General features: G+C 40.0%; 2 protein-coding genes across 6 annotated transcripts in view; one reads left to right on the top strand and one right to left on the bottom strand.

Annotated features, from left to right (window-relative positions):
• Positions 1 to 25,791, bottom strand: part of Hiw (MYC binding protein highwire) — a 506,468-nt gene that overhangs the window by 47,455 nt on the left and 433,222 nt on the right. The window lies entirely within an intron of this gene.
• Positions 1 to 25,791, top strand: part of LOC143357157 (uncharacterized) — a 53,643-nt gene extending 27,852 nt beyond the window's left edge. Inside the window, exons 2-4 of the mRNA XM_076793433.1 lie at positions 17,805 to 18,224; positions 20,786 to 21,078; positions 23,634 to 25,791. Of these exons, the coding sequence (XP_076649548.1) occupies positions 17,805 to 18,224; positions 20,786 to 21,078; positions 23,634 to 25,395 (2,475 nt within the window). The 3' untranslated portion in view covers positions 25,396 to 25,791. The remainder of the gene's footprint in view (positions 1 to 17,804; positions 18,225 to 20,785; positions 21,079 to 23,633) is intronic.

Raw genomic sequence — 25,791 nt, 5'->3', positions numbered from 1 at the left:
CATGACTATTCGAATCTGAAACATGTTGGGATACTGAAGACTTTAGACATCCGATGTTCGGATAATCGAGGTCGTATTGTAAGAATGTCGACGTACTTTCAACCCTCTTATAATACGGTACTGTGAAAATAACTCATTTTCCACGTAGCACGACTTACATAAACTTGGACAATTCTCATTGCCACTGACACCCTCCAACAATGGGTGACTCCCCCCCCCCCCAATGTGCTTCAACTAACACTACGCCAATTCCCACAAAAGTCACACAAAATCGAAGCAACTTATTTAATAATACAAGAATAGAACAGATAAAGTTTATCATAACAATGATTTTTGTAACCTTCTCAGCCCTCGAAGATCCCAATAAAAGTTGGCGTACTTAATATGATAGATTGTAATAAAAATTAATTTTCAAGTTTGGTAATAGAAATTGTGTCTTGCTAAAATTGTTTAAAATTGTGTAAAATTAATCAAACTGTTTTCTACCTAGATAAAAACGCTCAATTATATTTGTGTTGTATATAGTTTAGTTATTTAAAATTAAATGCTCTTAGATGTTTATTTGTACAAAAGAGCAAAAAACAAACGAAATTTAATATTGTTAACGTATTGCTGACGTACAACAAAAGAATTCCAATACAGCTTATAAGTGTCCGTGAAGTCTTTGATTATCCAGACAACAAACAACATTTAATTCGTTTTCGATTCGACGCGTCTTGTCCGGTCTCATGAGCCGGCTGGTAGGTAACACAGTATGTACAAATTTGGACTGGCCTATTTTTCAGCGGCAAACACTCGGCCGCGTCGCGAGGTTCGACGCTCCTCCCCGGCGAACAAAGCCTGGTTAATTGCGGGTTTAATTAACATTCGTTTATTTCCCCGAAGCACGACTTTCCGCGGCGTGTTTACCGAGATCTCGTCGCGCTGAAACGCAACGCGCCGTACAATCTTAAAACGTTTGTTTATCCTTGGGGCCGACGTGGAGGGTGGCAAGAGAGCAGGAAGGGCGTAGGGCCGCCCTTGTACAATTCCGAGCCGGCAGCTCGCGGGAATCCCTTTCTCGGTTTCCCCGCGGGGGCTGAAACTGTTCCCCGGAGATTTTGCGTTTCCTTCCGTTTGTTTCCTTTCTCTTCAGACAACGCCTCGGGGCGTGGCACCCGGCACAATGCACAGTGTACACGCTAGTGATGGGACTGATCCAATTCTTTCTCATGATTTTCAAGTAATTCGCTAATCAAACACTACTATGCAAAAATCGAAACGCATTGGAAAGTAAAGTGTGTAAATACTTTAGCATCGTCAGCTAATATTGATGCACGTCAAAATGATTACTGGTCTGAACTTTACAATTGCTCCCCTAAGCTTATGACAACTATTATACGCCATTCTATTCGTTTCTACGTGCTGAATACGAATATGATTTTCGTTTTTGGCGGAAATTACAAGTTCCCGAGATGTTCGTAGAAGACTTTCTTGCTAGCACATTGAATTCTGCACATAACTGTGCGTCTATGACACATAGTTTGCTATTAGAAATTGATACTAATTGAGAAGGATCAAGCCCATTACTACGCAGCAGAGTGTGTACAATAGTTTGCACACAGCCCCCTTCCAGCCAGCATTCTTCCCTGTGCACGGTGGAGATGTCCGATTCCGATTCGATTTTTTAGAGGATTCTTTCGATTCAAAGTTCGAGGTTTTGAATCGATTCAATGGTATTCGATTTTTCCCAGACTGGATCCTTTCATTTAAGAATCGAGAATAAATTCTTTCTCTCCTTCAAGTATTATTCTGTTACCTAAGGGAACTTTTAATTGCAAAAACGGAACAATTTGGTGAGAAACATTCCACTACTTGGTTGCAGTACCGCGTCTATAAACAAATCGAGGAAACGATGCTGTTTCATTGGTCTATTTTGTAGAAAATAAGTTATCGCATATCTCGTACGACTCTCGTTATTTATACACAGCTACCGCCATCATCTGAATAGAAAGATATCAGATATGATGTGTCCCTTCATGAATACAATGGTCTTTTAAATACAATAGAGTTAAACCTCGATTATCTGAACTAAACAAGAAACCATAAGAGTTCCTATAAACATTTACTGAATTACAATGCTAGATTAAATCCCTATTGATTTGTACAATAAATACTGGTGCTCATGGTTCTCCTTGGATATTTACATTTGAGGCATGTTGGTATGCTAGAGACTTCTGACATCAGATGTTCGGGTAATAGAGGTCCTACTTTATTCCAAATTGATCGCTGTTTACATTGTTCGTTCCAAAACCGATAAAAACTTTTTGCAGAGGATCGATTGGCGATGATCGATTCTTAGAGGTGAGTCGAACACCCCTAGTCCACGGCGAAAGTCTCACGGAGAAACCTTCGAAAGGCGAAACACCCGGCGAACGCCCGGTAACATCATCCCTCTTGTCGCTTATGACCCGGCCGGCACCAAATTCGATTACTCCCTCAGGATTTTCCTAGGCCACCGCCGGCTCACCAACCCCTCCCCCGATGAAACTCGACACCGCCGCGGTAGTCATCGTTCCGAAGATTCACCCCTTTCTTTTTTGTCAAAGCTATCGCACCGAGCCGTGCGCGCAGCTATGTCGCCGGTTGATAACGAGGTAACGAGTTTCAGAGTTTTTCCGTGGCTGCGGACGACGCGGTGGTTCAGCGGCCGCACGAAGTTTCTTTCGCATGCATAGGTAGCCGGGAAACAAAGTTTCAGTCGGTGACACACTTCGCGTGTCCCGTCCGGCGATTCTCTCCGTCGAGATTGCGGATTTTTTATTGCTCGGAGTTTACCCTTTCACATTGCGGACTTTTGTGTACGAGTTGCCCGAATCTGGCGCAATCGAAAGTTTTTCACGATGACAACACGATAATAGTGACGGTACTCCTACATTTTGAATTATTTCTCTGGGAAATGTTTATCGACGTATTTGGGACAGTTTTTCCTGATTAAAACGATGCCAAGCATCACACAATTTTACTTATCTGTGCAATTCACGATATAGTAGAACCTCGATTATCCAAACTGACCGGTGGAACGCTACTGTTCGGATAATAAAACAGCTAACTGTCGATTTATTGTACAAATGTGAAAAGAAAAAAAAAAGATTGCATATAGATCGCTTTGGACTGTACAACACGTATTTTGATAGCGGAGGATTCATTGGTTCGGATAATAAAAATTCTATCATGTTTGGACTCGTTTTAATCGAAAAAATGTCACGGATATGCTGGTGAATGTTTCGTAGAAATGAAAAACAAAATGAAGAGTATAAACTAAAAAATACCAGCTCGAATTTAAAAACGAAAGGAAACAGCTGGATATTGAAGACTAGAGAGGCGAACTTCTTCACAGGCGTGTCAGTTGTTGCTATTATTTTCCGTTGGGGAAACAACGGAGCCGTTTCACGGTGCATAATTTATGCAGCATCTATGCCAGCAATCCCGCAATTAATTCGTAAGCGTTTCGAGGGAGACGGTTGTTACAGCAGTCGAACTCAAGCGCCGTTCATAACTCGGAGGTCCTCTTTGTGCTGGCAACTAAACGCAGAAATAGCCACAGCGTTACCTCCGTCCCCATCCTTTGAGTCAGCGCGTGCGAAATGGCGCGAATTTTAAGAGCGGTCTTAGTCATTCATCGGGCGAGGAGAGAGAACCGAGTGGCCGTGTATCTTTCGCGCGGCTTACGTAGAAAACTCTGCTTGTTGTAGGAAGAGAGCCCGTGTTCCCAACACACCCTCCCGGCGTGGCCCCGTTCCTCTTTATTTCGAAGAACGTGCCAGCTGTTCCGAGCGATGCACCGAGCGTGACGTCACCGATGCACTCGAGAAAATGTTTTCGGGGCTCCCTGTCATGGGTTACGGAGAAACCGTGTTCATAAATCTCGGCTCTTTCCAGACTTTATCGTGCCAGAGCTCAGGTGCCCTTACTAAATCCATTTAGAGCCCTTTCCCATTTTCCTTGCAATTGAAAATTATGTCTCGTTTTAGGGGAACTCGAATTAAATCGACAATCGAACGCTTATGTTACGTGCAAACGCGTATTCGATCTGAAACGGTCAGCTACCGTGTCAGACCCTTTTGCACTCTGTTCGATGTACCGTCGTTGTAAGAAGATGTATCGACACTAGAAACATTAATCTTTTAATTTAACCCTTTGCACTCGGCGCTGTTTTCAATCTAAAACTAAATTTTTCTTCCGTCTTACAATATTTTCATTTTATTCGTACGAAACTGATCCGATTTCTACAGATAATATTGAAATGTTTAGTAATCTATTAAATACAAATTTTGTAATGTAACAAATATTTTGTAATATTTTTTGTAATTTCTTTGAAATATTGCCACAACAATTTCTAGTGGTGCTTCAGAGTCACCACTCGAGTGCAAAGGGCTAAAATTACTGAGGACGTTGCATTCATGAGGATTTATTCAATGAATTTATCTCTTTGGTCGAACACTCTTGTTATTTCCATAAAACAATGTAGAATTCTCATTTTTAGTGCTCTATGTAGGTCTAGTTCGAAAATCTCATTACTTTTTAAAACTGCGTATTTTGTCACGTTTGTAAATTGTCTGTTCTCTATAATCGTATTTTTTATGCATAAATATTACATAAACGTTCAAAGCAAAAATGATTTCTTGTCATTATATAATATCTTAAACAGGACATTGCGATTATTAAGAAGACAAATTATTTTTCGGAACCGAAAACGTTCTAGAATGTTGCCATTTTGTGACCTAATTACTACGGATCTTTATGCAAAATAAAAATTGACTGCGTCAATCGCAAGATACTGTAACCAAATAGGCGTTTCATTCTTAAATGATTATAACCTTTCTACTGTTTCAAGTAGCACCTACTCGTTTTTATCATAAATGCATAAAATCTGCAGTCTACCTGCATATAACGTGAAACCACTATTATTTTAAAAATAACATTTGGAAACGTGGCCAAATCATACTACGTGATAGTATTATTCTAACCCTGATCTAGTCCTCATGTTTTAAAATTTGATTATCATAGCGAAGTAATTATATCTATAAATTTCTCTTCAGAAATTAGAAACCATTTATCTCTCGAACTACTGTATTTTGTTACATTGCATTCGTATAAAATCGCAGAAATATTGGATCTCTGTTGAAAGGTACACAAAAAAACCGGTTCAAACACACGCGCGTCGTTTCTCTTGCGAAAAAGCTATGAAAACGCAGACCCTTTTGATCCAGCCAGCTTTATCCTCGGCCGTATTTTTCTAATTGCAATCAGGAAATAGGCATGACTTGTTCCGGTTGCGTGGGCCAGTCTGTATTAACAATTTCTCTCTTCCTATCCAAAGGTCGTGGACTCTCGTTGGAGCACAAAGAAAACAGCAGAGCCGTCACAAAGCCATGCGTTCGTTAGCGACCGGATGATTCACATTCGCGGCCGGTTTCAGTCGCGTTTATAGTTTCGGCTTTCGTGTCCGCGGTTGTGCCGACATAACGCGAAGCCGGTGTGCCGCGGCTCCTGTAACAGTCCGTTTTTCTTCGTCGTTGCCTCCATCACGACGCGATTTACCGGCTCGATTTCCAGGTACAGTCGTCAAAACGAGTTTCCTACCTGCACGAAAGTGCACCGACTCGCATACGGCGGATCTAAAAAGTACTCGAAATTCGAACACTAAATTTCGAATTTTTTAAAAATTACTTATTCAACCTGCAGTAATTTCGTAAAAAGCAACAGTAGAGCCACACATTTGGACTGATTTCAAAGCTCGGATCCTCTATTTTCTTAATCCATCGTTCCTTTTTTTCCTAGAAAAATTTTGCATGATCAGTAGACGAAAAACTGAGGACATCTTCTTTCTCGAAAACACAAACGTCCGCAGAAACATTAGAAAACATTTTTCGTGAATGAATCTACCATAGATTCGAAGACCGAAGCTGCCCCTTCACAACGAGAGCTCAAAACTTGATGTGCGATTTTTTTTTGGTCGATCTATTCAGCTTAGAATGGAAAGCGCAGTGTCAAATTTACAATAATATACGTTGCACCGTGAAGGCTTCGCACGACCAAATTTGTTGGAAGGAAAAAAGAAAAAAAAAGTGTACATCAATTTTTCAGGTGTCGTTGTAAAGGGCTTCAATCTTAAAATCGGTTGAAGATTCATTAACGAGAAAAGACATTGTAGTGTTTTATTCTCTCAGCGCGTGTAAACAGTTCCAATTAACTCTTAGTCGTAGTTAACGTTTAGTGTCATTTTGATAAAAAAAAATGCCAAAAATAAATGGGTGAAAGTCTCATAAAAAATACTGAAAATTAAAGAAGTTTTGTAATCCGATTAGCAGTGGTTCACACCGATACACCCGACCCGGTATCGGATTACGCGCCATGTTTACACTGTACAGGCAGCTCGAGCTTCTTTTCCCTTCGCGAAGTATGCCCCTCAGTGGAGGGGATAGACGAACTGACTAAGATCGTGTAGCTCCGATCGGCTTGGATCAAGACTTTACTGTATAGCAGTTTTTCGGAAAAGCGAGTCTTCAGTTTCTCATCTGCTGTAGCATGTAAAAATATCTTGGAGGGAAATGAATAATCGTGTGCGAAAGTAGAATCTTCAAGCTTTAAAAAGAGTCGAAGTTTATTGCTATACGATTGTTCTTTACGAATTTACAGCAGGTTAAATATCGTCAATGTCTCGAGAATCAGAAATTTTATGTTCGAATATTCTTCCAGTCGAGCGTAGCTCCGATGAAGCTGATTTTGAAAATTATACCGTGGCAGCTGGAAAGGAATCGTTTCCGATCGAGCGTCGTTGCATCGTTCGGACTCGTCCAGCAAATTAACACCCACGCGAGTCGTCGTTAATTGAAGCGGGTGAACCAGAACGTGGGTTGCAAAAGGATGGAAACGGTGTCAGGGAACACGCCGGGAGAACAATGAGGCCAGTGTGCCTCCGAGTCTTTCGAAGTAACGAGTCGTGCAGCCTGCTCTTCGATCGCGAATTTCGATCGAGGATTCATGCGAACCTAAGCACTTCTCGCCGAAGAATCATGCGTTTTTTCCTCTTCCAATTATTTTTGAGGAGTAGCACAGGGGGAGGCCGTGCTCTCTCGACGGATTGAGTAACGCTTTATAATTGGGTCTTTGATGCACGGTAGTCGCGGATACGTTAAACGAATGTTTTGTTTACGGTCTACGATCTGGAGATTGAAAGATTCAGTTTTTTCACTTTGTTTTAGGGTTCTTTTAATAGTTCGAAGGTCGACGGCGACTGAGGCCATTCCACGTTAGAGTTGTTTAGACAGATGTCGGGAAATGTACTTTGTCAGCTTTTTGTTTTGATATGTTTTACTAGCTTAGAAACTCTTCCCCAAATTTTTCCGAAACTGATTTTATTAGACGGATTGAGCTCATCAATTTAAAACAGTAAAATTATCAGAGAAACTAAAGATCGTTGTCCTATTATCTTCCATGTATCACGACTGTTAAGGGTGGAAATAAGATTTATTCTCTTCTTCTCACAATAGATGCAGAACATTTCTGTTTTTCATGAAGATCCGCAGCCTACTGATTATTCTGATCTTCAAGGAGCGTGTTTCATGTGTGTTGCAGGTAGCAATAAAGTAGAATTTGTTTTCAGATATTGGTCTAGATAAAGATGGAGTCCTTTTCTTATTGCAAGTTGAATACAATTATACTACCTATAATAAAATTGTGTAACCACAATTTGTGAAAATCTAATGTAATCTTCTCCTTCGTAATTATTACTTCTTTTGAGATAAATACTTTATCTTACCTGACTCACTACACGATACGAGTCATCTTCTGAAAAGGACAGAATATGGTTAGACAATCTATCTCCTAACAAAATAGTTCGTTCCATGAGAAAATTATGAATAGTTACTAGGCGATGGTGGATTCGAGTTTTTGAGAAAGTTTTATGAAAACCTTCTCGAACAGTCGAGTAAAATAACTAAATTAACGTAATTTGTATGTTAAAATCTCAAAATGAAAGAAAAAAAACAGAATAATGTGTATGTTATTCTAACCCATTATCGTTCAATTTTTAGTGATCCAGATAGATCCAATGTTTCGAGCAGTACAGCAATAATAGTACTGTTTCGACATTAAACAAACCAGTTCTCGCGAAGAAGGAAATGTTAAGTAAAGCCACAACGTTAGATTGAGCTTTAAGTTTCACTTAGCTTCCGTTTACCCGAAAGGCGAAACCGATCGCGTGACGAAGAATGATCGAGGACAGGGTGCGGCGATGTAACTGCAATTGCTTCCTGCTGAACACTCCTGACCTGTCGCTCCATTAAGAAATAAGCTCGAATCGGAACTGTCGAATTACACTCTGTTTCGTTTATCATTGTAATCTTTACATTGAAATAACGAGTGTACATTGCCCGAATCACTTGATACCAATTAGTATGGATTTTCTGTTGCGCAATCTATAATAGGCCTTCCGACTTGTTCGTTACCATGATATACGGAGAATTTGAATATTACTACTTTGAATTAATTTGAATATTACTACTTTGAATTAATTTGAATATTACTACTTTGAATTAATTCGATTTATGGTTGGCTAAAAGTAAAAACTAAATAACACATGCGAGTATCAGGGACTATATGGGCTCACAGATGGAAAATATAATAATTTTTCGTTTGTTAGAAAGTTGATCTCCTGTGAAGAAGTTATTTATGAAACTGGTGCTTCGTGTCGGCTGCTATCGAAGGAATTTGAGAAATATTGCATTACCCCGCGAGCTAATTCTGACGAGATGAGGTTACATGGCTCGAGGCAGGAATATTTTATGCTACTTGTTGAAGATATATGAGAGGTAGTTGAATCTTTCGATGCAAATGATGTAATTAAACGAAGCTATAGATGACGGATACGAAACTAATTGTATCGATTCAGTTAGCATCGGAAGACTCCAGTTTTAGGAAGAAATATGGGATATGAAAATACTTCACGAATCAGACAGCCTGGAATTTCTTTTACCAAATGATTATAACATTAAATTTTTTCTGTATTGGCATCATTCAGTGACTTTCTATTGTATTTCAATTATTTCCAGACATATATAAAAGTGTGTCGACGCCTGATACAGTTTGGAAAAGTATTGGTATTTTATTAGAATTTAATCAGCAAGGAAGAATTTATATATTTGATCAAGTACCTTGCTAAAGAGATAAACTCTATTACAGTTCCTACATACTTATGGAACAATTTGAAGAAACTAAGCAGATATTTGCTGTGTGTAGCAACTTTAAAACTACCGGAGGTTGACGCGTATGGTTGAGGTAGCGATAAAACTCGTAAACCCAGTGCAGCCATAAAAAGAGGTTAGGGTCCTTCGGTCAACAAAGGGTATCATGATAGAAGAAAACTGACACCTAACTCAGCGCTGTTCAAAGCGCCCCTTCTTTACAGTAGCTTTCCTCTAAGACGAGTTCTGAAAGCTTTTCAAATCCTGAAGACCGCCTGAGACCAATAATTTTATTTTTATTTGGCTCGTTGGGTTTACTATTAAAAGACCAGAATAGTACTTCTATTGGAAGTACTATTTAAAAGACCTTAATTAATAAATGCATAGCTTGGACAAATTTTTGTAAAACGATAAAATACAGAATTTAATCCTGGACAACTGAAAAATGATTTGTGGAAATAATGAAATACTTGTCTTCACTAATACTTATCATCAAAAATACTGCACCTTCTAAAGAAATAGAATAGGTGAAATGTAAAAGTTATATTTGGTACGGAATTTGTTAATTAATGCGTTTCGTAGGTCATCTGATGTTACATGATTCAAATGTTTCTACTGATAATTCTATTAAACTTCACATTCTTAAAGTTATTCAGGATGATTGCATAATCATTTGCAGCCCGCTTGTAAATAAGTCGCCCACTTGTATAATTATACATTAATTCATATTAACCCTTTGCACTCGGCGCTATTTTTATTCTAAAACTAAATTTTTCTTCCGTCTTGGAATATTTTAATTTTATTCATACGAAACTGATCCGATTTCCATATATAATATTTAAATGTTTAGTGATCTATTAAATACAAATTTTGTAATGTAACAAATATTTTGTAATATTTGTTGCAATTTCTTTGAAATAATGCCACAATAATTTCTAGTGGTGCTTCAGAATCACCACTCGAGTGCAAAGGGTTAATAATATTCACACAAAGAAATTTTACAAGTAACCTTTATAAAGATTGACAGTATATATTTTTGAATTGTTTAAATTCAGCATGACGACTCATCTACTAGAAAATGAACATTATATTCAAAAGGCACAGAATAATTTTAAAAATGGCATAATTATGCTTCTAGCCAAATTTTGATGAAGTGTAGACAGAGTTTACTAGGCGCAAGCTAAAAAAAAAAGTGGTAGACACTGCTCTTCGGCGCAAAGAGTGCAGAATTCAACTAAATTCTTCTCGCGAGACCAGGCCATTTACATTTACAATTTAATTCCCGCTTCACGGAAATAATTATCTGCGCGGGGTAGTGTAATCCTGGGAGCGTCGTCGTCGTCCGAAGAAACTTTCCCTTCCAATTTGCGAAAAGGTTGGAAAAATGGAGTACGGGCCTTCACTCGGCCGGCCGTATCTCATTTTCCCCGTGTTACCGAAAACGCTCACCGCGCGCTGATTTATATTCGCGCTGGCGCGAAGTTTATCTTCGTGAAACAAAGAACAAGAAAAAAAAAAGGAAAAGAGAGGGAGGAGGCGCGCGAGCGGCAGGCCGGTGTTCCGTAACAGTTTAGAAAAGCTCCGAGACAGCTTTCCCACGGCGTTTCGGTCCGCGTAAACAGAAAGCTCGGGAAATCTCTCTCCTCCCCCCGCCCCGGGCCGGAATCCAAACACGATACAAGTCGCGGGAGAATTTGAAATTTACATGAGAAAACCCGGGGCTGTCCGATGCAATGCGTCCACGAAATGGCCCGCCAATGCGATGGAACGATAACGGGAAGATCGACCTTTGAATATAAAACCCGGGTTGAACCGGAGGGGAAACATCTAGGACCCCCATTTCCCCCGTAACAAGGAGGCCACCAGGTATCCCAAAGAAGAAGGGGGCGGTTCAACTGCTACAAAAGACTACCACCACCACCATCCCCTCCTCCCTCGCCTAGGATAGGGTTCATTGTAGTCAACCAAGGCTGGTTCCGAGGAGAGTCCACTCCTCGTCAGTCTTCCGAGGGTCGAACGACAATGTCGAGGCGCCGCGTCGCGTCGCGTCGATCCTCGACGTAAGTCTCCGTCAGAAGATGCCACTAATCCCTTAATACCCTCGTATCTCCTGCTTCTAAAGTTTCTCGCGCTCGTCAAACCGCCTTCACACGAAACATGAACACGGGGTAATGCTCGATAAGGGTAGTCTAGTCTGGCGTAGTCTAGGCTGCTCTTTTAGGCTCACTTTCAGAAACTTACCGCATAAAACTCTTGCTCTTTCTGGATTTGATGTGCGCTTGTATTGCCCTTGAATAATATCCACAAATTTGTATACCAAACTTGAAAATTCAGGTTGCTATCGTACAGAAATTATAACGCTGCTGGGCCACCTAATGGTACCACTTAATTCTTTCTAGGGAATTTCTGTACTAGACTGTCTATGATAATTAGGGGATCTTTATGCAAAATAAAAATGTTTTACCCGAATTGCAACAAACTGGAATGAAATAGAAAATTTTCTTTCCTAACCCCTTGCACTACTATTTATTTTGTGATTATAACGATTAGAAGTTCTTCATCGTTCAGAATTTCGTAGAAAAAAAGATATATATTTATATTTATTGTATGCCTATGTTTTCTCCAAAGCATATATATCAACTACAACAAAATAGAATTTTATTTCGCTTTAAAGGAAAATAATACATGTTTATTGTATTCTGTTCAGAATCTTCATCACGAGTCTGACTCGATATTGTAGAGCAAGGGGTTAATACATTTAATAGGTTGAAAATAATGTAAGAGTATTTTTAATTTCCTCTAATGTTTTTACTGTTTCTAATTATACTTACTTATTTTATGCACTTATGAGAAAAACGAGTTGATACAATTTAAAACAGAACATTAATGTTTTTCAACTTATTACGATTGTTAAAGAAGAAAGGAAAGGTCTATATGATTACTGTTTTTATGGTTGGTGTGAACCAATTTTATTTTGCATAAAGATCCGTAGTCTACTATTAATAATACATTAATACAGTCTGTAGGTGATCGGCAACTTACGATTTCTGCACAGTATAAGCTGAACTGAATGGCACAGGGATCCAAGATTTAGGCTGTTGCTAGTTCTACCTAATCCCTTTTAAGGTACAGTCTATATCATCATCTACTAGATTGTTCGTAATGATACATTAATACAGTCTGTAGGTGCTCGACAACTTACGATCTCTGTACAGCATAAACGATCAAGTACAAAGTCAAATACAGCATCATACACATTTTTCTACAAAAGTGTTCGTGCACAATTATGAAATTGCTACGGAACTTGTACCTATACATTTGTGACATTTTTCTCTTTGAAACGAGACCAAACATGACATAATTTGGAGTATATTTGCTAGTTCAATTGACGATTTAGTAGAACCTCGATAATCAGAACCTACGAAGCGATCCATACACACACAATTCATTGTACAATTCAGTAAAGATTTAATCTAACATTGTAGCTTGACAACTATTCTATTACCCAAACACTCATATTCCACTGATCGGTAGATTCGGATAATCGAGGTTCTACTGTATCGTGAATTGAAACGATGGTGCAAAATGTGTCGTGTTTGGTATCGTTTCAAGCAGAAAAGTGTCACGAATACGTTGGTCGAAGATTCATAAAAAAATTATTAGAAACAAGGGCGTTTTATCGTTGAACAAGTATTGTCTCGCCGACACGAATCTTTCGAAATTTGCGGATTCGCATATTAATCGTTCACCCCATCGATTCTTTGGCGCCGCCAATTTGCCACCGATGGGCAAATTAAGTTCGTAAAATGAGGAACGGATGAGGGTTAAGCGAGCATTACTGTATCCGTAGAAGGAAAAGTGGCGGCTTGGCACATCGTTCGAGGGTGCATTCTGCGGTGGATGATCGGAATCCGCGGGCGCTGCAACTGGATCAACCGCGGCTACGGCAAGAGCGCCTCGAGGATGCAGACGAAAGTTTTATAGGTTTTCCGACGGAGCCTTTCCTGCCCAGCATCCCCGGCGAGAAAGTTTCTCTGCCTCGACGGGAATTTCCCGACAATTTGTTTATCTTTCTCGACGCGCTATTCTCAGTGCGTATCCGTGCGGTTCCTCGGGCTTTCATCGAGTCACCGTGGAAAGCCTGCGAGCCTCCCTTAGCTCTCTGGACTCTGTTCCCCCCCTCCCCCCGTTTTTTGGAGAGCTAAATTCGTTATCTCGGGATATTTTTGGCCCGCGAGATATCACAACATCCATTTGGGACGCGGCTAAGCGACTCCAACTACGAGCCGCGGCTCCGTGATTCATTGTAATGCGGCCGGCGAGCTTGTGATAAGAAATACGACCTTTTTCCACGGTAAGTGTGCGCCCGCGCAAGCTAGGATTAATTAAATAATTGGTTGCACAGCAGCGTTTGTAAATCACGGCGTCATCTGCTCGCGCGCGCCGCGCCAGCCTTTCCGCTTTAACGCGAAGGATGTAGGCTCCGAGCGATTAAAATAATCGTTTCGAAATCGTTTCCGAGAATAATTCGTTGTACCACGTGATATGGACGCGCTACGAATATTTATGCAAATTCTTGACTCGAGGAATTTATCCGCGAAAACGAGAACCAGTAGATTCGGCTGCCTTGTTGAAGATTTTTGGTCGGGTAAAACAGGTTCGTGAATTGCATTTGAATTCTCGGGGAGCGTCGGGCATGTTAAAAAATCGCAGTCTTTCCTGTTTCAGTTACTAGAAGGTCGATGTTTTCTAAAGTTATAGGAATACAAATTTGGTACTGTGTAGCAAAGAAGTTTGAAGAAAGCCATTTTCGATTTCTAAATAGTTTAAAATATTTGATTTTTCTTTGACAATGAGTGAACTACAATTTGTGTAAAAATTAATTCGTAGTCCTTTCTGCAGAATTGATTTGTTGTTTACAAACAATTGGAATTCACTCCACTCTCCGAATAATCATTATCACTTTATACGCACTTTACAAGTAATTAACAAATGCACAATATGGTAGACGAAAGATTTGAATTCCAAATAATGTTATAATCGATTAACTGTGAGAGCCACGAAATAATTTGCACACCTAATAATATAGGATGGTTTTACAATGGAATAGTCTTTTTATTTTTTAAAAATGCACTTTTATTCTTTTAGTAACGAATTCGCCTTTGGGTCACCCTGTTCTATCAATAATAAACCACTGTGCAATTAGTATGAATGAAACACGACTAAATAAAAGATAGCAGGATTTGAAAAATTTAATCTTCAAAAATTGGATGTTCTAACGTTCAAAATTGTGTCTGCTATAAATAAGAAAAATTTTAAGTAACCATTTCAGACTGAATCAATTTTCGATTTTCCAGTATCATGTGCACGATCACAGCAGTTTAAACATTTCAAAGATTAAGGGGGAGAAGTCGGAATTATTGTTTGCCATGGCGTTCGAACGTTTCATTAAACTGGCTCACTGACAAATCTATGGGTGTCGGGGAACAGCCAGGAAACCGACGTCAGCGGAAGCACTTTTAAAGGTAGCCCGTTGTGGGCCAACAATTTCTCGCCGCTTCTCTTTCTATCTTTCGCTGTGAACCTGATTAGTATGTCAACGAAACTGCCGGCGTCGGTGTCTGCCTGCTAATGACCAACCAGTTCATCCAATCAACGTTCACTACTTTCGTTTACTATTTTCAAGACCATGTGAGTTCGACGCACTCCCATGTATTACATTACAAAAAAATCGTGGAAAAACTTTTTCAGCTTCTGAACAGCAAGCTTCTATAATTACAATTGTAATTAGGTGCAAGCTTTATTTTACTTTGAGGTCTCCATTTATTTGTTTACCCCTGTTGTACACTGAATTCCAGTGGATTTTGATACGTTATTTACGTTGTTGAAGTCTTTGATGATAGTGGGCTAAAATATTTGAAATAAGCATTGATTCGAAGTGTTAATGTATGTTGTATATTCATCTTGAAGAGTCGTCTAAGTTTATGCTATGATATTGACAATCATACAAATATAAAAAATTTTACTTTCGCTAGCTATCATCCGCAACTAAATTGCGGATTTTATGCATTTATGGCACAAATGAAAAATAAAGAAAACTACGGGGACATTAAAAAATCTAAGAATATTGTTCTATTATTTTCAACTTACCAAAATTATTAAAAGGAGTACATATTCATTCAACTTCTGCGCCTTGCAATTTAGATAATTTTTATTTTGCATATAGATCCGTAGTCTGATAACTATTAGGTGAGGTACACAACTGTGAAAACATCAGAAGAATTTAAGAATATTGCTAAACAACTTTCGTCGTTAAAATTATCGAATGAAGAAATACATTTTTATCTAACTTCTGTTAAAATTAACTTAGACAGTTTTTATTTTTCATGAAGATTCGCAGTCTAATTATGACTATTTTGGAACACATTCCCGCAAAGATCAGAACAGTGCCACTTAATTCCTCAACGAGGTCCAAAGTAGAGATTCGTTTTCTTGCATTTCACGGTTCAAGAGTGGGTCTTTTGTCCCATTTTGCTGTCGCTGGTTCAAAGGGGACGCGTCTGCAAAGAGATATCCGTGTTGTCGTTAGCAACCCTTTTTGTTGTACGCAGAATGGCAATCTCAGAATGGCATCGATCGCGTCTCGTCACAACGCAACGTTATATAATGAAAATGTAAACGCGCAACCTTGAGTTATCGCGATACAGATATTCTGTGCAATGCCCAGTTTCCACTACCCAGTGACTCATTTTTCCAATCGACTTACCATGCAGATTAATTTCCGCCTCATTACCGATTCGTCAACGTGTGGCAATAATTGTCACCTCGAACGCACAAGCTCGTTCCTAATAGCACTTTTTACAACAAAGAATCAGAAAATTGTTGTGAGCAGAACAGGTTCTTGAAAATAAAAATAGGAAATGCAACAGAAATTTGCAATTGTGAAAGTTTATTCCGACCCTGTGTGTTCTCTTTGTTCTTCGAAACTGCTGCAAATTCAGCTTCAGACTTTATACCAAGACTTCCAAAAATCAAACAAAAGGACTCACGATGATCGTAAAATAAATTAAAAAATTCTAGAAACATCTGTCTGTCTGAATTTCGAAAAAGCGTTCGATATCAAAGGCTATAATAACTGTTTTTAGTTAGAATCTGCCAACGTGTCAATAACAAAAATTCAATGAAACAATATTTCATACGCGGAGACATGCTACCAAAATCAGTTGCCACTGCGCTGGGTAGCCTGATAATGACACGTATGACCACATCAGATCTATATTGAATTTTAATTGAACGCAGATTCTCCGATGACTAGTCAGCGGGTTTGACAACGCGACAGAAATCGCGTTAATTAAGCTACATTCGATTCCTAATACAGAAATGAAACTAGGTTGCTTAGAACTCGTCAGTAATAACGATTGAAGATGGAATAGCAAACGATTGTTTAACATAATGCAAATAAATCCTACTTTTGCTTCCGTTTTTTCTTTTTTTTTTTTTTTTTTATAGAATCGTACACGATTCATTAAGCATTCACTTGTTGATTTCGAAGCGACTCGGGGCAAAGTATTTCCGTTTCATTATGGAGATTTTTCACTGTTTATCATTCCCCGTGGCCGGAGTCGTAATACGCGAATTATTCAATGAAATTAGTCGAAGTCTATTAAAATTCCTCCCAAGGATACTTCCATTGTTACGGAATCGGCAAAGAAAGGGAAAGATGAACACGAGAGGTTGAGGAAATGATACTGGCAATTAGGGGGATTTTATGATTCCAGACAGTGGACTCCCCTCGTTCGGGTGAAATAAAAATGCCAAAGGTTCAACCCTTTATTGCTATTAAACCCCAATCAACCAAGGAACGTGCAAATGTATACAATCTAAACGTTTATATCCTAAGGGACCAAATTACTGCGGTCCTATATTAATTATATTTATTTTTAAAGCATAACGAATATTAAAAAAGAGATATAAATTTTTTTTCGTTAAAATCAGTTAATATATATGTTACATGCTTTAAAAGTAAGTATAATTAACATAGGGGCACAGTAATTGTTACCCCCAGAGTAATTGAGTCCCTTAACCCACTTTCTCCCTGAAGATTGCAACTGGTCTAAGCACCATCAGTTGCCACCTTTCATCACGCCGTATTACTAACAGTTCATTGCAATTACCAACAGTTTCGGTTCGCTTCACAGCAACAACGAGGCTTATCAAACCCAGCTCGCTTATCCCAGGATTGAAAAGGCCAGATTCGAGCCACAAAACCCATTATACCCCGACTGCGCAGCCACAAATGCTGTTCGTGAGTCATAACATTCTTCACTCCCATTGTGATCCAGGTTTTCACTTTCACAGGTATAAACATAAATTCCCCCGAACGTGAACGTTCAAAGTCGAGCTACCTGTCGCATGCTCCACGATTGACGACCCGAGACCCCGATCAGGGCTTCTTCCACATTCTGAAGTAACCCTACGAGGGATTAGAGTACCTTTTCCACCGTTCAATGCCTGCCAGCGAAGGGTTTAGGTCTAGGCCCATAATAATCTGTTTTATTCCCCCTTTTTTGTTGACAGGACGTGGAATTACTGGAGGGAATCATTCCGCCGGACGCGATGGAGGTGGAGGTTTCCCACTGCAGAGAGTTGAGGATCCAGTCAGGTGCGTTTGCCGATGGCGCGCCCTTGAAACGAGTCCACGTGTCGGGCATCTATAGCCTGGTGGCGAAGAGGCAGGCCTTCCAGAATCTGAGCGCGCCGAACACGCATCTCGAAGTGTCCGAGTGCAACAGCGTGATCCTGGAGAGTCACGCGTTCAGGAATTCCCGAGGGACGCTGAGCGTCTCGATCTCCAGGTGCAGACACGTCGGGATCAAGCCGAACGCGTTCTCCCGGCTGCTGTGGATCACGATTAGGGAGGTGCCCGAACTGGAGCTGTCTAGCAACGCGTTCAAGCTCGAGGCTTCTCAGCACGGCAGGCATGGACCAGCGACCAAGGTCAGATCATCTAATTGTATTAGCTGTATTATAACGAGCAATTCGGTTGTTCCGACAACTGAATTATATGCGATAGACATCGCTGGGATATTTTCTGTTTGGTACATTAGGGACTCAACTTTACAATCCTCCCCCCCCCCTCTCCTAAGCTTTGGGTATCTATTATATAAACTAATCCGTTTTCGACCCAATACCCCTCATTCTTTTTTAAAGGCCACACGAAGTTGTTCCGATTAATGAAAAACATACAATGTTGCAAACAAAATTTGAGTGATCCCTATTTTTTAATTAAATAAAAATCTTTTCGCTAATATTTGTTTTTCTAATTTATCTTCGTATAATCACTGATCGACTTTTGTTTGAAAATTTTGTTTATCAGGTTATCGATAATGCGTGAATATATTTCGGATATTTTCTTCTATTCGGGAGAAGTTGGGCAAATAAAATGCCATTTAAAGTAATGTATCAAGAAGTAGTGTGTAAAAAATCAGAGAAGTAGTTTTTTGGTACTTTTTTTAAAACTCGAGTCGAAGTTGATGAACATTTAACATGAATAATTCGGAGAATATTGATTATATTTCAAAAAAATGTTTCGGGGGATTGAAAAACCTTATAATACCAAACATAACTTGTAACATTTAAAATAATCGAATAAACATTCAGCAAATAGCACGTGTTTCAGAAAATGTACCAAGTTTTATATTTCCAAGCGTTCAGTTTTAACGATAAATTCATACATCTAGTAAAAATTGTGGACAGTAATACAAACTAAATTATGTTACTAATATTTGAAGTCACAAAGTTTTTTAGATTTCATGCTTCGAATATTGGACTTTTTTTGTCTCAAACACTGTAACGTGCTGAATATGAATATGACTTTCGTTTTTGGAGGGAATTTCAAGTTCCCGAGATATTTGCGGTAAACTCTCTTACTATTTGACTTTGGCTATGAGACTACTTCCTTATTACTACTACTAAATGTCTTACTATTGTGACTGTTTTTTACAAATATCTCGATAACTTATAATTTCTACTAAAAACGAAATTCTTATTTGTATTCAGCACATCAAAACGACTAGAATGACGTCTGACAGGTACCAAAACCGGGGAGGGGTGGGGGTGCTTTCGAAAGTTTTCAGTTGTAATAACATACGAAAAATGTATTGAACACATATTGTGTGCAATTTAATCCGTTATGTAATTGAATCGGATGCATGAAAATCGGAATGGTAATGTAATTGAATCCATTCCGATTTTCATGCATACATTTTTTATGCATTTTTAAACCTCCTCCTTTGAGATCAATATTGATGCTTGTAACAAATAAAATGCTTATAGCCATTTGAATACGGGTCATCTTGCGTATGTCAGAGAAGATATATGTACGCACTTGTTAATACTATGATCTACATAATTCCATAAATGAAACTGATAAACCCCAGCAATATCGATTCTCCGTAAATATTCTGGAAAACAGAGTTCGTTAAAACAATTATTAGCTTTTAGGAACAAAATATATGTGTCCGCGCAGTATTTCACCGTTCCCGTGTTACGTTGCCTTTATTTTGGATTTAAAACCAGAGCACCATTAAATTTTTTCCGCTTGCTGTCGCGGCGAACCCATTATATAAAGAATACATTTTATATATCGTCAATCAAAGTCGCACAGTTTGTGACACTCGCATTCGCGTCCGCTCGGCCCGTCGAATATTTGAAACATGTGTCCGTCGCTTCAAACGTTTCGGTCAGCTATTTTCCCACGACTTCTCATTGCGTATTCCAAACAAAAAATTTTGAATATTTTAGTGTCGCGAGTACACCGGGGCTGGCGTTTACAATGTCGAATTTTTAATTTTCCGGTATGCCCTTTCGAAAAAAAAAGCGTTGCCGCCGCGCGCACTCGGCAAACTTACAAATTCACCGGCGAGTCTGGGTGCATCTGCAGCGTCGCGTGGCCTTTGAAACTTGCAAAAATCGCTAAAAGCTCCGGCAACATCACAGAATTCATTTATGGCAACGAGTCAAAGCCGCGATCGAATTTTCGTCGGTGGCGTTGCGTTGCGCGAGTCACGTTTATAAAAGGCCGAAACGCGGATTCGATCGAGTTTTGTGTTTACATCGTTCGCATAAGCCAATCGATCGGCGTGAAATGATCGCGATAAACGCCGGTACATGACCCGGTAATTGGCGATCCTCCAACGGCTGCGCCTTGCTTCCTCGGTGAAATTGCAGAACGGCTACGTAACCTCCAATTTCGATGATTTTTGGACACCTTACAAATCTCAACATTTTCCAAGATATTCGCAAAAAACAACCGGCGCCGGTACAGTGATTTCTGCCTATACGTGTGCGTCTGTTTGTCTGTTTGGAACGACAGTTTTTCGTAAATATCTCAGAACCTAAGGGAGACCGCCATTAATATGCACAGGAAAAAGTTGTTCAACACATTGAGATTTATAGTATGTCCAAAAATCATTAAAATCGGAGGGTACCTGCTGTTCTGCAGTGTCACCCCTCGCCTGATTTTCGCTGTAATCTCGATCTCGAATTCCTCCGTGCAGATTATGTTCCAAAGCGTGAAAATCACGGAGTTGCCGACAGCGGTGTTTCCATCGGCGATCGCGGAGGTCCGCATGGACGACATTTCGACCAAAGTGATCCGCAAGGATGCGTTCTGCGCCATGAACATCTTTACCGTCACCATCAGCAACGCGTCCATACTAGAGATCGAGGCCGGCGCCTTCAGCGACAGGGCCCTAATCCAAAGCCTCGAGTTCGCCGACGTTAGACTGACCAACATCGAACGAGGTGCATTCAGAGCTGGCCACGACAATCTCACCATTCAATACTCAAGGTACATTGTTATCTTACTGGTTTCTTGTCTTTCCCTTCTTGCTCTCCTTATTTCTTTTTCTTTGCACAATCTCCTCAATTCCGTTCTCGTCGCTAAATACCAACTTCCCACTTTTCTCTTTTGCCTGCTCAATCCCAACAAAATTTAACCTCTTAAGTATTGTACGCCACTATAGTGGTTTCCGTGGAAAGCATCAGTTTGAACAGTACGAACCACTATAGTGGCTTTTGTGCTATCCGCGGCCAGGCGCGCCGTATTTGTGAGACAGAGTTGCGGACGAACGCGTCGGTACTTAAGAGGTTAAAATCGATCTCTTTGTTCTTTACACGGTTTCTTCTCATTGTCTCTTCTATTACTAATTTGAGTTGTTCTCAATCTTCTTCCGTCTCCTTGAAATCATCAAACATTTTTAAAAGAAACTTTAGAGTTACATTTTTCATTGATGCTATGCCTGTAATTGTCAAATTACAGTTACGATTCTGTGTGATTTACCAAATCCATTACAAGTATAATTATCATTATGAAACATAATATTATACTTTCTCCCCATACAAAATTGTTCTGTCGTCCTCTACTCACACTAGACGTGCCAACCAATGACAGTTGTATTTTCTTATACAAATCACAAGGACGTATTTATTGGTTATTTTTATTACTATTATGAGTAAACTGCAAAATAAAAGTTATCTGCATTAATGTCAACCTACAGGAGCTACAGAGACATTACTTTTTTTGACTAATAATTGTGTTAAGCTGGAAATAATACTAGAGTATTTTTAAATTCATTAAATATTTTTACTGTTTTACATTTTTTCTATTCATTTTTGTTATAAATGCATAAAATTCTTAGTCTAATTATGAGGTATTAATTGACATTTCAATTGACTTTTATTGTGGCATATGCATGACAAAATCAATTTACTTAATAATTTCCTGATTGTATGATTTTATTAAAACCAAAAAAATTACGAAATGGCCTTTAAAATAAGTGAAACTATCATCGCACAAGGTTAAAAAATATTTCAGCAGTTGTTAAGTTTGTACTGTACTTGTATTTTTAGTGAAACAAATATAAATGGATGTTTGAATTTTTATTCTGTTCATGTTTGCAAACATGACAGAAAGTAATGGAATAATAACAATGATAAAAATACATGCTGCTGGGGTGTCCCTTTGTTTTTTCACTAGACCGAGATTACCATAAAAGGTCAAATATTTTTATGTCGTAGAAAACATTGCGCATAAAGAAATTCAGAATGGAGTTTGCTAAGCCAATATAAAAATATAATATAGACGAATTGTTTACTGATAATTAAGATCGAGCTTACATTGATGCAATTACTGTTCATAGAATATGTTGTGTAGATTCGTTAATGGCTCAAATTGAAAACCCGTCACCCTAATCTGTATGCTGCTTATCATAGCATATTGTCGAGAATTTACCGGATGTGATAGTAAACGGTTAATGGCACGTCGAGTTATACCTCAATAGCGCCACAAGAAACAGGGGAATGACAAGTAATTTTGTTTTCATTAAGCGAAAATTGCTTTTGCTTAAACATCACTTATACGTCAAATTATTTATTTAAGTTTTGAGATTTGAATATTGTTATGGTGATATGTTGAGTCTATACAAATGCAATTACAGTGACAAGTATTAACACAGTCTTCTTTAAATGAACAAATTACTTCGATTTTGTGGAATTGTTATGGTTATCAGATCGGTTATTAATATGCTAAAATGTTTTTCTCATTAATTACTTTAAAAAATTGATTCAATTGAAACTTTGCAGACAACTTCAGCAGATGTTCTATTCTCATAAAATAAAGTAAACTATTTACAAAAATTAAAATTTGCTTTTCACATGCTACTGTCTCTTCATTTTTCAATGTTCCTCATTTATTCTACGGTTGCACTGCTACAAGCTCAAAATAAGATTTCCTATTTTTACAGAAAGGAAATTTTGTATTTCACGTACAGAAAATAAAATTACTTTTGTGCACCTCACTAATTAGAGTTACAACGCATAGCACTGTGTTCAGAGAATTTCTAGAATTTCTATGACAATATTATTATTCATACATCATAAGAGGACAGGTTGAATTTAGTAAAATATTATAACTAGATTGCGGATTTTTATGCAATTTATGGCTTATGAAAATTTTCAAAAAATGCTATCATTTAAAATTCGAGAGAATTCAGTACGTATTTATTTGTTTTGGATCAACAAAGGTTGTCCTTACTAAAAATAGGATTTCATTTGATTCCGCTTTCTTAAAATTTGTCTATAAACATTGAAAATTGCATAAACATCCGCAATTGAGTTATAACTGTAAAGACTGTCGTTGAAATAACCGCTGCCAGCGAACGTGTTTATATTCCATATGGGTTGACAAATGTACTCATAAAATCCAGAACTGACACATCTATCAGATTTATTTCAAAAATTTCCCAGAGTTCGTGCTATTCTTCGATCATCAAAACAGACAGACTCCTAAAACTTCGCTTCCAACCACCGTCGACTAAAGCAACCCTAAATATTGAATTTTCGCAGACTCTCTGAAGTGGAAACCGGTGCCATCGACATCTCCGCAGCGACAGTCAGCTTCAACAACAACGAGTTCCAGAACCTGCATCAGGGCGCGATTGTCCTCCACCAATGGAACCACATAGCGATCGACTACAACCTCTTCATGGATCTCGAGACGGACGCGATCACAGCGGAAGTGGACGCTACGTCGGCTCCGAATTTCGAATTTTCCTTCACAGGGAACCACGTGCACAAGGCGCGTCCCGGTTCCCTGAAATTCGCCACGATCTCTCAACGCGTGAATGCCGCTCGCGTGGGCAACAACTACTTCAAGGAAAAGTGCAACTGCAACCTGGAAACATGGATCCGCGAGGTGACAGGCAAGAACAGCTCAGTCTCGTGGATGATGGACTCGAGCTACTGCGTGGTGGACCAGCTGCTGGACAGGTGTTTCAACCTGCCGCAGGGGTACATGTTGATGAGGAACTTCTCGAAGATAATCTGCATGCCAGGGGACCATATATACTGCGAGAAGCCGTCAGCCAAGCCAGAACCGAGCGTCAGTCCGCCCAGCGTTGGTCCTCACGTCTATCCGAGGCACAAGGGCTACTTCGATCTGGAGATGAGCGACTCGGAGCAGCTGCAGCGAGAGAAAAGGATCATCGTCGTGGTCTGCATGGTGGCAGTGATCATCGTGCTCGTCGTTATTCTAATGTCCGGCATGCTCTACATGCGTCGGAACGGAGTGTGTCCGAAATTAACGTCCGGTCATCTGATGAACCTCACCAGCTGGTTGTCTCCTAGCAGTGGTATGACGGCCGCGACGTCGGCCAGGTCGATATCCAGGTTGAGCGTGCACGAGTACGCCGGTCTTCAGCCCGAGACAAGAATTCTAGAGGTGGAGACGCAACCGGAGGCTACGGAGGACGAAGAAGAGGAGGCTGAAGGACTGTACCCGTACACTGAGAACAAAGCCACGCAGACTTTGCCGGAGGAGCTGACGGAGGAGTACCTGAGGGATCTCAGAGAGAGGCTGAACGATCCTGACAATTACAACCAAGCCAGAGACATGATCGAACACCTGTACGATCTGATCAAGGTGGAGGAAAGTTGTAATAATAACAACGACAGGCAGCCGAGGGGCAGAGAGGAGAACGCGTACGACGTGATCAGACCGAAACAAAGGAAGAGGGGTCCTCCGAAGCCTTCCGTCAGTGTCGGTACTAGAACACCGTCCTTGGAGAAGTTGCTACCCACTGGTGTACAGCCTAGACCACCTTTGACAGAGTACACGGAGCCCAGAGACCAAAGAGCTCCCGAACAAAATCATTTATACGCGGAGCTGCCTGGCGACGAGACGGTCCCAAGCACCAGCAGACTATCCCAGCCTATCCTAGCCACCCTGGCAGGCAGAGCTCCGCAACCACTGCCACCGGATGTCGTCAACGATCATCTAATCAGCGTCCACACGAGCCAGGCGTTCAACAATTCGAAGACTGAGAATCACAGGCCCCCGGACAGCCCTAAGTTCGAGTCGAATCGAAACCAAGGAAGACCTATGAGCTTTTTGAAGGCGTTAGGCGAGAGTATACTCGGAGGAACCAAGACGGGCAACAACAAGAGGCCTAACTCGCTGCTCTGCGAGTACGCGGAACCTTCTGACGCGACTGCTCATCTGTACTCGGAACTACCTGAACCCCAAACCTCGACCCCAGCCAGCAAGATGGCGAACAGGCCGCTGCCCATCAAACCCGACCAAGATTCCGTGAACGTGGCGAGGGCATAACGACGCCCGGTCGTCGATTGTCTGTGATATAAGTGTGTTTTGCGCGCGCTCGAAAGAAAAAAAAAAAACGCGAAAAACGGACCGAAGAGATCGTATTCTCGCCAATCTTTCCTGGACCCGTGATCGGCCGGGTGCATACTACCGTGGATGAATTATTTGTTGCTCGAAGAGACCTTGCTCGGTTGTCACCGGGACTATTTTGTAAGCTTTGTATAAAGATAGGGAAATTATCGCGGAGTCTCTTGTGTCCTCTTTCGAAGGAGCAATGAGTAGGCGGAACGGCAACAACGAAGTCTTTATTTAAACGGCCGGTACGGCAACGATACCGGCGGATATGTATCATAGATTTCTATATATTTGCTTCGTCAGGTATTATTAAAGGAGTATTTCACGTGT

This window comes from Halictus rubicundus, chromosome 9 (assembly GCF_050948215.1).
Source record: "Halictus rubicundus isolate RS-2024b chromosome 9, iyHalRubi1_principal, whole genome shotgun sequence".
In the NCBI taxonomy this organism is placed as follows: Eukaryota; Metazoa; Arthropoda; class Insecta; order Hymenoptera; family Halictidae; genus Halictus; species Halictus rubicundus.
Note: the sequence above shows the minus strand (reverse complement) of the source record. Positions and strands in the feature narration are given on the sequence as shown.